This window comes from Medicago truncatula, chromosome 4 (assembly GCF_003473485.1).
Source record: "Medicago truncatula cultivar Jemalong A17 chromosome 4, MtrunA17r5.0-ANR, whole genome shotgun sequence".
In the NCBI taxonomy this organism is placed as follows: domain Eukaryota; kingdom Viridiplantae; phylum Streptophyta; class Magnoliopsida; order Fabales; family Fabaceae; genus Medicago; species Medicago truncatula.
The window spans coordinates 47,614,365-47,627,594 of NC_053045.1; the positions used below are offsets into that span (position 1 = coordinate 47,614,365).

Here is a 13,230-nt window from a genome sequence, read left to right on the forward strand (position 1 = left end):
ATGAAACATGCACAAACCACTTAAGGGAAAATTTGATCAATAACTCCTAATTGATCAAGAATTTGCTCGAGATTATGTATCGGATAATACAGGATACACACTCTAGGTAGTAGGTGCTAAATCAATATTCAATGTTAAGGTTCAACCTCTATAAAAAGGAGGTTCACAAACAAAAATAAAATATTTCTTATATGCAAAATATTATGCAAAAGTTGACATTATGTTGTATGCATTTCTTAGCACACAATTGAGACAAATGTTATCTATAAGCAAAATATTTGGTTTCACGATAGTTTACCCGATTATCACGTCCTTAGATAAGACAAGACGTATTGCTATGTTTGGTTTTGCTTTCACGATATTTGGTTTCACGATAGTTATTTAGACGCACGAAATCTAGATGCTCCAATTTGGAGCTTCTTCCTTTCAAGTTAAAAATTTCATTGGTAACTACTACCTCCGTTCCTTTTTAATTATCACATTTTCACATTTTACACAAACCAAGACAATCAACAATTGATACTACTTTTGATGCAATAAGCTATATTTTTAGTATAACGATCTTATTCATTTAATATCTCATTTCATATATTTCTCTCTCTGTAATAAATAACTAAGGACAATATTGATAAAACAATATTTAATGTTGCATTGAACTTTAAAAGTGACAGTTAAATAGAAACAAAATTTTTCTACAAAAATGACACTTAAAAAAGAACGGAAGGAGTATAATTGACCTTTGGATACTCACATTTAATGATTTACAAGCTCAACCAAACATATACATAAGCTATAACGTGAACTTCAAATCACTACATTTGAACAATTTTTTTAACCCTCTAATTCCTAAAGGAAGGAGGTTTTTTTTTTTTACACTCTAATTGATAAAGGAAGGAAGGAGGTTCTAGTAATCCAAAATTTGATCATGAAGTAAATAAAATATGATAAAAAATTGTTTTATCATTTGAGTTTTTTTGAATAATTCGTACTTAAAGAAAAATATATTAACCACTAACACAATCACTTGATTTAATTTGAGCTGCATCTATCTACTCAACCTAATCAACAAAAAAATAAAATAAAGGACAACTTTAAGACTGCCCAATCCTCTATCAAACTCATTAGAAATTTAATTCTAATAAAAATAAGATGAACATGCAACATAATTATCAAATCGAAAACCAAAGAATTGAAAAGATAGCAACAGTATAATCATTAAGTCCTTAAAATCAATGACAAAATTTTACACACTATTTTTATCCCCTCCCTTTAACAGAAAACTTTTGAGTAAGATCTTCTAAAAAGTTTGTTGTCCATTTGCGTAGAATATATCCTTAATTGATAAAAAAGTTGTGAAATAAACTAGTATAACACTACACATAACTTTTTGAGAAATGATATTTGTACAACCACTTTCTGACAATTTTCTCTATCATATTTACATTATACTCATATTTTCTCTCTTTCTTTTTCTCTCTCCATTATTTTTGACCAATAAAAAGAGACGAAATAAAAATTGTCACATAAGTTGTCTCATTTGGTTGTTCAAATAATACTACTCTAACTTTTTTTTTTTTTGTCAAGACACTACACCTAACTTTTATCCTAAACTAAAATATAAAGCAAACAAAAAGAATTATATTATAAAATGAATAAAAAAAAGCAAAAATGTATTAAAAAAGTAATGAAAACCAATATCAATATGTTTTTCCTTGAGGAAGACGCTGACTCGGACTTCGCTCCTTTCAACAGAGAGAAACACACTACCACCCTTCTCATTTCGATCCATTTTCAACGATATCAACTCGGATCCAAAATCGTTCAACCTGCCCGAGTCACCACCTCATGGCACGGCCACTAACTCACCTCATCCTAATCTTAATCCTCCACATTACCCACACCATCGCCGGCGACACCGCATTCCTCCGTAACCGCCACCACGCTATGATTCTTCCTCTATACCTAACCACTCCTAATTCCTCCACGTCCGCACTCGATCCTCGTCGCCAGCTTCATGGATCCGAATCGAAGCGTCATCCTAACGCTCGTATGAGACTCCACGATGATCTTCTTCTTAACGGGTAAACCTTCTTTCTTCATCGCTGCTCGCATTTTTTTAATCGAATTCTTAGATTTGAGATTAATCGAATTGTTTATTGAATTTTTTGAATTGTGTAGATATTATACAACAAGGCTTTGGATCGGTACTCCTCCGCAAATGTTTGCTCTTATTGTTGATACGGGGAGTACTGTTACGTATGTTCCTTGCTCTACTTGTGAACAGTGTGGTAGGCATCAGGTAATGATTCGTTGCGTTTTTTCGGCTTTTCTATTGGATTCATGTGTGCATAGTTTGACTCTGTAAATGCAAATGGAAAATGATAATTAGTTTGTGTGAAGGGATTTTTGTTATTTTGTTGATATGATGAATTGTGGTTATGAAAATGGGAAATGTTTACACTTGGATTGGTTGGTTGCTTTTAACACCAATGCTTACGTGTATTCCGTTAATTACGGAAGTGATAGTTTACACTTAACAAAAATAGATACTTTAAGATTCACGATATTCGTGATTGAATTGTTTCACTATGAAAGTACATGTATATCTAGGAACTATGCACTAGGGTGTTATAGGATAGTTTGGTATGTTGTTGAGGAACTTGCAAGTTATAAATTGATGCCGTGCTTAGTAGGAGTAAAAATTTAATGGTGTAAAATGGAGTAGTAGTATATTTGGACTCGTTTTAAGAGTTGAAGGTAATAATAATATGCATATGTTTTGCTCTTCTACCCTAATTGTCGAATTGATGCTTAAATCCGCATTTTTTTCTCTCAAAATTAGACTGAATGTGATTTTTATACTCAATACACCAGTTCACTTTAATGTGGTTGAAATTAATATTTAATGGTGAAATTCCAAAGCGGATAGTAGAAATGTTTAAAAATCCATTTTAACTTCTAAAATTCTACAATCAATAATATGTGACATTTAAATAGTGCAAGTGATATAGAAAGTTATATAAAGAAGAAATATGCCATTATGAGAGTCGTTTCCAGCTGTTCACTACTGCTAAGCAGTTAATACACACACACACACACACGAAAGTGCAGCACATTTTTCCCTAGAAAAGGGTGTAATTTTGAAAATTAGAAAGGAGAGAATTGTAATTTGAGCATTTCTCAAGGAAGGGAAGTGTAATTTAAGTTAATAATAGTAGTATACCCCCTCTAATATCTACTTTACTATTTTTACTTTTAGCAAGCACACTCTCGATGTAAGTTGGTAACCTATGTTGTAGCTTCTCTTGCTTTTAGTATGTTAATCAAATACAACATGACAACTTGTTTATATATATATATATATATATATATATATATATATATATATATATATATATATATATATATATTTAGAGGGCATATATGATAAGAGGTGAAAGTACTTCACCTTCAACAGGATGATTTATATTATATAAATTTAATTAAATCTGATCTTGATTGATTATATTGTACTGTATGGTCAAGTCGTCACAATTTATTTCTCTCATGAGTCACGAGAGCATACTCTCCCATGTAACACTTCACACCCACACACACAAAAGTGTATCAGGTGAGTGCATGCTAAGTAAAGTTATAATTGGACTTAATTATTAATTTCTGTAGTCATCAAATTTATTAAATATACAGTAATTTTAATTTGACATTTTTGCCTATTGAAGACCTTGAAGTCCTGGGTCCATTGACTTTGTTTAAGCCGCACTACAATAAAGACATTCAAATAGAATTTCTGATCAAATGAATGTGTTATATTTTCATAAAAAGACTATTGAAGTCTTTAAAAAAAAGCTTATATAATTGAACATAACATGCTAAGTTAAATGTTTTGAAAAAATTACTCTAACCCATTTGATTTATGCTCTTACTCATGCAGTAGAATACTTATGTTTCCCTTGTGTTGTGTTTCTCAATACCATCAATTTCATGGTGGAAGAGATGCAAAAGAGTGGTTTTATTTAAAACTTGTACAGATGGATATGCCATTTGTTAATTGTCCTATTTATCTTGGATTTGTTTCTGTTTTACTTAAACAGGATCCGAAGTTTCAGCCAGACTTGTCAAGCACCTATCAACCTGTCAAATGCACATTGGATTGCAACTGTGACAATGACAGGATGCAATGTGTGTATGAGAGACAGTATGCTGAAATGAGTACTAGCAGTGGTGTCCTTGGAGAGGATGTCGTATCCTTTGGAAATCAGAGCGAGCTTGCTCCACAGCGTGCTGTTTTTGGTTGTGAAAATGTTGAGACTGGCGATCTTTATAGTCAGCATGCTGATGGCATTATGGGTTTGGGCCGAGGAGATCTTAGTATCATGGATCAGCTGGTTGACAAAAATGTAGTTAGTGACTCATTCTCACTATGCTATGGTGGAATGGATGTTGGTGGGGGTGCAATGGTTCTTGGTGGCATATCTCCCCCGTCAGACATGGTCTTTGCACAATCGGATCCTGTGCGCAGGTGTGTATTTCAAAGTTCTATTTCGTGAATTTGAGATGTAATGCATTTTCACAACGAATGCATTTTATTAATCTCACACATTTACTCTAGTTTCGGGGTGGCGACAGTCCCTATTACAATATTGATTTGAAGGAGATACATGTTGCGGGGAAGCGGCTGCCTCTAAATCCAAGTGTTTTTGATGGAAAACATGGATCGGTCTTGGACAGTGGTACAACTTATGCATACCTACCGGAAGAAGCATTTCTTGCATTTAAAGAAGCTGTAAGTTCTTTCTTAAATACTCTTATTGAAGCTTTTGGATTTTCATTTTTCAATCTCACCTGCCATTTTGTTGGCACCTTCAAATTATTTTCTAATTTGTGAGTCTCGTGTTATCATACATGGAGCTAGAATAAATTGACAATGCGTCAATACTCAATATACAACTATATAAGCATCTCTATGAAAAAGTGAAACTTGTGAGGAGCCACTTCTGCACATGCTATTGTTAGTGAATCATTTTACGATATTGCTGTTGAACACATTCCGGCCTTGCCAAGGCATAAGTGCAATTGAAGGGTTTAAACATATTTAATTATTTTCCAGAAGATATTTCTTAGGAATTTGTTGCAGATTTATCTGATACACTTGTATTTTGAGGATTTATTTAGTTTTTTCCTCATACTATTAAAATCGTTGCATATAAGACTGGATATATATCTTGTTAAGTTTTTTGATGGTTTCTCTAATACTTTATGTGGATTTGCTGCTAAGTGCCAACCTTTGTGTTTGTTTTTTAGTCTTTGTTTCTCTGTTAAGATTGATGCTGATGCTGTTCATAGCCTTTCTGTAAAATTTCATTTGATTGCATAGATGATCCATGAATCATTGTTGGTTTTCTTCATTTAAATAAACTTAATGTGTGTGCCTATACTCTTACTTTGGCACTCGTGAGTCGTGACTTCTAGAAGTTTGAGGAATCACCAATTTGTTAATTGTGGGCTTCATCAACGGTGTCTTCGTTTGTGATCCCAAAAATACCAAGATCTGAAGCTTTTCATTTTCCTATTATAGTGGCTTTCGTTTAAATTTTATTTTCTTTCATTTCAAGTCAAAAAATGATAACAATAGAATTGTATCTTTTTTAAAAAAAAAAAAAAAACAGAATTGTATTGACCTGATAACTCTAATTTTTTATCCGTTTGCAGATTGTGAAGGAACTTCAATCTTTCAGTCAAATCAGCGGTCCAGATCCAAATTATAATGATTTATGTTTTTCTGGTGCTGGAATGTATGTCTATAAAATTATGAGTTCGCGTCACTCTATCATTGCTGCTTAACTAACAGTTTGTTGTATTTCAGTGATGTGTCACAACTCTCTAAAACCTTTCCAGTAGTTGACATGATATTTGGGAATGGTCACAAGTACTCACTATCACCTGAAAATTACATGTTCCGGGTAATTATATAGGATCATTTGTATGTTTAACCGTGTTTAGAGACTGGTGTAATCATTGAATAAATTTACTGATTTAATTATCCGTACCTTTCATGGGGAAATTTTTCGTGAAGCATTCAAAAGTAAGAGGTGCATATTGTCTGGGAATTTTTCAAAATGGAAAGGATCCAACTACTCTTTTAGGAGGTAACTTCATTTCTTTTGGTAACTTTATGCCATTTCATGTTTTGCCTTGATGTGAAATATTGTTCCATCCTAATTTTGTGTTATGTAGCTAGCTTCTATGAGATAGCTTTCTGCAATACTTATTCCGATGTCATTTTTTTGCACAGGTATTGTCGTCCGAAACACACTTGTTTTGTATGATCGCGAGCAAACAAAAATTGGTTTTTGGAAAACCAACTGTGCTGAGTTATGGGAGAGACTGCAGATATCCAGTGCCCCACCACCAATGCCTCCAAATACAGAAGCAACAAATTCAACCAAATCTGTGGATCCTTCAGTTGCTCCATCTGTGTCACAACATAATATACCTCGAGGTATGATAAGCTTCTCGTCTTTAATTTAGAGTTGTATTAGAGACATCATTTCTTAACATGGCTCGGGGGTTGTATGTCTCAGAAACATAGTTCATCATACTTTTTATTTGTCTCAGAAACTGTCTCTTTCAATGTATATGTTTATTGATGACTGATATGTTCTAATCGATTTAATGCACAGGTGAATTCCAAATCGCACAAATAACAATAGCAGTTTCATTTAATATCAGCTACGATGATATGAAGCCTCGCCTTACAGAATTGGCTGGACTCATAGCTCACGAGTTAAATGTTAATACTTCCCAGGTTAGAAAATAATTACTGTGCTGCACAAACATTTTATTGTATAATTACAACTTCAAGTTTGATTAACTATATGCGTGTATTTAGGCAGCTGGTCGGGTTTTTAGGCTGGGTTTCAAATTGTGGTAGAAGTCCTAAGTTTAAAGTTCAAGTCATGATGAAATTTTTTCAAAATGCTCATATAAACTATGCATTTCCTGTATATGGGCATCATGCTTTATGATTACTTTATGATAAATTGGTAACAACACTTTGCGTGGATGTCCACAGATCCACTTACTGAATTTTACATCTTCTGGAAATGATTCTCTCTCTAGATGGGCCATAACCCCGAGGCCATATGCTGATTACTTTTCTAACTCAACTGCAATGGTAAGTTGACAATTGTGCATCTTCATTTGTTTGAAGACTTCCCATATGACCGTGATTTCTATGCGCAGAATATTATTGGCCGGCTTGCTGAACACCGCATGCAACTTCCTGATGCCTTCGGAAGTTATAAGTTGATTGATTGGAATGTTATGCCTCCATCAAAAAGGTTAGTTTTTTTTAATGGAGAAATGTCTTACACTTGGAAACTTATTCCTTCCATACATATGCACATCATCTATATACATATGCAATTATGCAACAAATGGTTCAATTTGAATTAGTGAAAATAAAAAAATTATGTTTTGGATTTAAAAGATATATTTCTTTGAAAGATAGAAGATGTTCTTTTAGCGAATGAATGCAAATGTGGTATATAAGAGATAAATAAGTGAAAAGGAAAAGGTAGTGGAATAAGGCTGGACATATTTTAAGTTCATTTTCATGTTAAAAAGTTGATTGATGTTTATCGCTTGCATATTATATCATTGTTCTTCTAATATGTATTCATATAAAAGTTGACTGAGGTGTAATGGGAGCAAGAGGGGACTTAATCTTGATGAGTCATGCAAAATTAAATGGTAAAGATTTTTACCTCTTTTTATAGATGGATATTCCCCTTACATGTGGGTTACATCTATTTTTGGCCTGTTTGAATTGACTTATTTGAGCTTATCTACTAGCATAAGTTTTGTGAGACTGTTTGAGAGAATTTATGGGAACAGCTTATTTATCTAAGTTTTTTTCAACTTATTTTCGTAAGTTCTTCAATATAGCTTATAAAAACAACTTATAGCATATACAAAACAATTTTAACATTATTTTATCTTTTGCCTTAAGTTGCAAATAAGCGGTTTATCCAAACAGGCCCTTTATGTATGTCTATTTTGCGTTTTTTTCCTTACTTAGATTGTACTCTGTTTTCATTGATGGATGGCAGATTATGGTGGCAAGCCAAAAACATGCCATTAACATATGGCGGATGGCGTAACGGCCTATGATGGAAGCAAATTTAAAAACTTAACAACTAACACACCCGCACAAGTACAACTCAGTTGGTAGCTGCTAGGACAATAATAACCAGGGGCCGGGGTTCGATCCCCGGATTCCCCACTTCTCCATGCTTAAAGTGTGTGAATCCAGCCACTAGGCTACTTGACTAGAAAAAAATAAGACTTCAAAACTACGACAAAATTATAAAAAAAAAAAAAAAAAAAACAATGCAAACACAAACATCTCTAATCCTCTTCCGCGACCCCAACATAATAATTTTCAAAGTTCAAAGTCATCATCAAGTCTTCATCTTCAAATTCCTCCAGTCTGATTATTTATTTTTAAATAAATTTTTTGTTATAATACGATTATTAGTTTATCAAGCAAACATTTATAATAAGATAAATGAGCTTTGAAACTTTTGAGTTGTGACAATAAGTGGGAATTACACGTACTCATCTTGGATGGATTCACAATCTTCTGTTTAACGTTTCCTACTTCAAAGTCTTCAAGCTTTTATTTATTGTATGAGTTGGGCTATGGGTTTTATCTATAGGTAGTTCCAGGTTACAACCCTTACACTCTGGGGCGAATGTTGCATCCTTTCAATTGCCATGTCATCATTGGAGTGATAGAAGTGTATGTGGTGTATTGTTGAATATAAATTCTTACAGAGGCATTCGATTGGGTTGGCATGAACAAAAGCATTATTATTTAAAGAAGTCTTTTAAATGACTTCCACAACCTTGTACATGTATTGTTTGCGCATGTTTATTGAATCAAATGCCTATGTTGAGCAGTGTCTATCCCAACATTTCTCATTTTTTGAATTCAACGTGTCTGCAACCACTTGAGATATTAACACGTTTTTCTGAAATGGTTCAGGAATTGGTGGCAGCGATATTACATGATTGTGGGCCTAGCTGTTCTTCTTACATCGCTTCTAGGATTATCAATATTTGGATTCTTTATTTGGAAAAGAAGACGGCAAAGCGCGCATTCATATAAACCTGTTGATGTGGCTGTTCCTGAGCAAGAACTCCAGCCATTATGAGCTAAGTTTATGCTACAGCTGTTTAATGTCATGCTTCATTAGTCCCAGTAGCATGTTCACTTGCTATCAAGAGCAATTAATGATGCAAACCATAGTCGCTGAGCTGGTCAAGGTTTTTGTTTGAAAGAAATCAGTGTCCACAATATCATTATCCAGTGATTATTGAACCCTCACAGAGATACAAAAAGAATTCTCTAGATATTCTATCACCGTAAAGGAATTTTTGTTTGTGAATATTGTAATATACAGGTGAATCAAAAGGTGGCATCATAAGATTGAAATACAATACCTTATATTGTAATTTTTACATTTCATTTAACCTGTTGTTTACTGAGAAATGTTCATACTGTCTACTCTTTGCACTGGGTATGTGTTCTAAGAAATCAACCTTTGTCATCGTAGTTTTCCACACATGTTACAACCACAAGCCAGGCACACAGCTATGCAAGTGCTAATAATTGAACAATTGAAAAGATCGAATATAACTTGCAATTTCCAGATAAATGACATTTCATAATCTCGGGTGATATTGTCATTCCTGTTTCGCTGTTTGTGAGATTGAGTACACTGTATCTTCCGAAGTATATTTGAAGTTATCTCTGTTAAAACATAAGTTAACTCCTATAATCCTTCAAAAAAAAAATAAGTTAACTCCTTTAAGAGATATAACAATTCACTAGTACTGGTAGCTTCAAGTTAACTTGAACACTGGGATGTATAATATTATCTCATCCACATCTGCGTCAGTGTCCTGTGTGCATTTTATAGTTTGTAATAAAAAAGCTGCTGGTTATTTGATTTCAAATACACTCATCTCCGAATCCTAATGGAAGGAGTAACGTCTTCTCATTTTCCTGTATCTTCTCATAATATCATTCAAATTTTAAAATCCAATAAGTGAAATGAGAATCAAAATGATCAACAACAACAACAATGTCACGATGATAATCTATACTACCTACAAATGCAAATCGCAGAATGGTATAAAAAGTGAAGAAAAAAAAAACTTGAATTTCTCCGTGGTGAAACAGAAGAAGAGATCGTTAGTGAGAGGCATTTATATTGGATGATATTTATACCTCCACTTGTTTTAGGAGATGGTATTTGCTCGCAAACAATTGCTTTTGTTAAAATGATCTGCTTCGAAAAAATGGGTAGGGAAAATTGGTATTTTCATACAAAATCTACATGATCCCTTGAGTATGAAAATCCTAGGAATGTATAAATCAAATTAACCGGATAACATATACTATATTATTAAATACACGTTCCTTTGGATAAAAACAACAGGATAATATAACCGAAAAAAAAATATATAAACGCAGAAATAAATTAAAATTTGAGAGTTTTTACGGGAAAAAAGATAGGAACTCAATTTGTACTGAATTTTATCCAAAATTTAGATATATACAAAAGAAAGACATGTTGTCTGGTATTCTTCCGTGAAGCAGTCACATACTCACAAGATTAATGACGTAAAATAAGACAAACGAAACAAATGCTAGATATCAGAATAATGACAACAATCTTCACCAAGAATAAAATAATGCCACAATATTAATAGTATCATAGAAGTCTCACGGTAACAAATGTAAATAAATGTAATGTAATGCATCGTGTACCCATAAGATAACCAAAAATAAGAATAAAAAAAAAAAGGATGGAAAGAAATAATACAAGAGTGTGATAATAAGATCAAGGAATTATATCTAGACAGACTAGAAGAATAAAACAACAGCCATCCAGCTCATAGCTAAGCCTCCTAGCACCTTCAAGCTCCTGATGGTTTCTGCTCCACTCTGCAAAAAATGGAACAAAGAAATTTCAAGATTTGTTTGGTCCAATTAACATTAAACCCACATTGTTTTATAATCATACGACATAACTAATTAAAAATTACTATTCTTACAACTATCAACGCCAGAAAACTAACATCATTTCATATTCTTGAGCAAAAAATTATATTTTTGAGAAAATAAAAATTTATATTTATATTGGATATCATGTAGAATTCTCAATACAATCAAATTTCTAAACATAAATAAAAGCTATCTAAAATAATATCATGTAAATACAGCATAAAAGTATGTAACCCAGCTCAGTAACTATTAATTAATTAGCATAATAAAGTAATGCCATTATATGAACAATATATCTATTTTGAATAGTGTATGTCTATTTCGGAATTACTTTTTTTTTTAAATAAAGGAATTACTTTTTCTTCGCTTTACGTGAATCCAAAACTATGAATATATTTTCTAAAGAAAAGCCAGATAGTACACACTTTATCTTTATAACCTTATTTATTTTATTCATCTTTGGATCTGGATGGAAAAAATATACAATAGAAAACAAAAATGACAGCTCATATAATACCAGTAATAAATTATATATTAAATATTTATTTATCTTTACCAATAACTCTTCTTTTTATGGTAAACAAAAAAAAAAAAATTCAGACCTAATAAGGTGTGTCCTACCAAACCCACCGTCAATGGTGGCGCGTGGAATACCTTAAACTTAGATTTTTGAGTTCAAGTTACCGTTTGTTCTTAGATTTTGGTTAGAAAAAAACACAAAGTGAAAACAAGTGTATGTATGTAACAGATCTGAACCACATTGTACTATGTTAAATATAGAAACGACAAAGAAAAGACAAAAACAAGATTTACCTCATCGTTCGCGGTAGTAGCGGGTCCAGGTGAAGACGCATCTTCGCTTGGTCCAGGTGCTCCTGCTGGTGGTGCTGGTGGACCCAACAACGCTGGTGATGGTGCTGGAGCACCGTGCTTCTTCTTGTTCTTCTTTCCCTTGCTTGGTGCTGGAGCTGGAACCGCCGGTGTGGTGGTTGGAGCAGCCACTGGTGTCACTGCTGGTGGTGAGCTGACTGGAGCAGGTGTGGGTGGTGATTTCACAGGAACTGGTGCTGGTGGTGGAGTGCTGACTGGTGTCACCGCCGGTGGTGATGAGGCCGCCGGAGGTGTGGCTGTTGGAGCAGCAGCTTTGGGGGATGTAGCTGGAGGAGATGATTTGGGAGAAGCAACAGGAGCTGGTGTTGTTGGTGTAGTAGGAGGTGCTGCCACCGGAGATGAAACAGGAGTGGTGGCAGCCGGAGTTGATGGTGAGGTTGTTGGTGCAGCGGAAGGTGACTGGCCTCCGACGCCGGCGACGATAATGCAGATGAATGCGAGGGTGAAGAGATTGTTACGATCCATATTGAAAGTTTGAAAGCACTGTGTGTTTATTTCTTTGTTTGTTGAGTTGAGAGAGAAAGAGAAGAGTGAGTGAGTGAGAGAGGGTTTGAGGAACTGTGTGATGAAAGGTTTATATAGGACTTTGATGTTATTTGACGGTGATGATGCTGTTGTTGGCAAATAGAAATGGGTCGCATATTTGTTAAGTGGGTCCTATCATATCTTGGGCCACCATTAGCCGTTAGATCAACGTGTCTCAAGTACAACTCATCCTCGTCTTTTATCCTCAAAAAATTGAATACAAAATTAGTCGAATATCATTTGCAGGTAATTGCAAAATTAACTTTTAACCTTGGTGTCTTTGTAATGTGTAATAGATGACAAAATTTCACTTCAAAATATTTGACATTGTTGAATTTTACATAAATAAAATGAAACATATGATTTTTAATTGACCTTAAAAGAATATTCTATTATCTCTTTCAAATAATTTTTGGATAAATGATCTCCGTGTTAAAATGAAATGGCAAATCAATAAACAAGGGAAAAATACAGCTGGAAAATATAAACTTTTACTTAACTAGCGAAAAAGTCCAATTTCTTTAATAATGTTGTTTTTTTTTTTGTCAAGTAGTCTAGTGGCTAGAGCTCACACAATTTAATTGTGGAGAAGTAGAGTGTTCGGGGTTCGAACCCGACTCCTACATATAATATGCAATATCCCTACCAACTGAGCTAAGCTCACGAGAATTAATAATGTTGCTTTAATAGGTAGAAAATCTCATTTTCTTACTTCCAATTTAATTGAGATTTACATA

The 13,230-nt window shown here is 33.7% G+C and overlaps 2 protein-coding genes across 2 annotated transcripts; one reads left to right on the forward strand and one right to left on the reverse strand.

The window, feature by feature from the left end:
- Positions 1-1,699: 1,699 nt before the first annotated feature.
- On the forward strand, positions 1,700-9,580 carry LOC11405718 (aspartic proteinase 36). The gene is made up of 12 exons (XM_003608406.4): positions 1,700-2,081; positions 2,179-2,299; positions 4,092-4,519; positions 4,627-4,783; positions 5,710-5,792; positions 5,864-5,960; positions 6,074-6,146; positions 6,293-6,499; positions 6,681-6,805; positions 7,073-7,174; positions 7,243-7,340; positions 9,050-9,580. The coding sequence occupies exons 1-12, from the start codon at positions 1,846-1,848 to the stop codon at positions 9,216-9,218; spliced, it is 1,896 nt and encodes a 631-aa protein (XP_003608454.2). The 5' UTR covers positions 1,700-1,845; the 3' UTR covers positions 9,219-9,580.
- A 1,146-nt stretch (positions 9,581-10,726) lies between these two features.
- On the reverse strand, positions 10,727-12,528 carry LOC11409813 (lysine-rich arabinogalactan protein 18). Its single transcript, XM_003608407.4, has 2 exons — positions 11,891-12,528; positions 10,727-11,017 (listed from the first exon to the last, which is right to left on the reverse strand). Exons 1-2 carry the CDS (start codon positions 12,431-12,433, stop codon positions 10,937-10,939), a joined length of 624 nt encoding a protein of 207 aa, XP_003608455.2. The 5' UTR covers positions 12,434-12,528; the 3' UTR covers positions 10,727-10,936.
- Between the last annotated feature and the right edge of the window lie 702 nt (positions 12,529-13,230).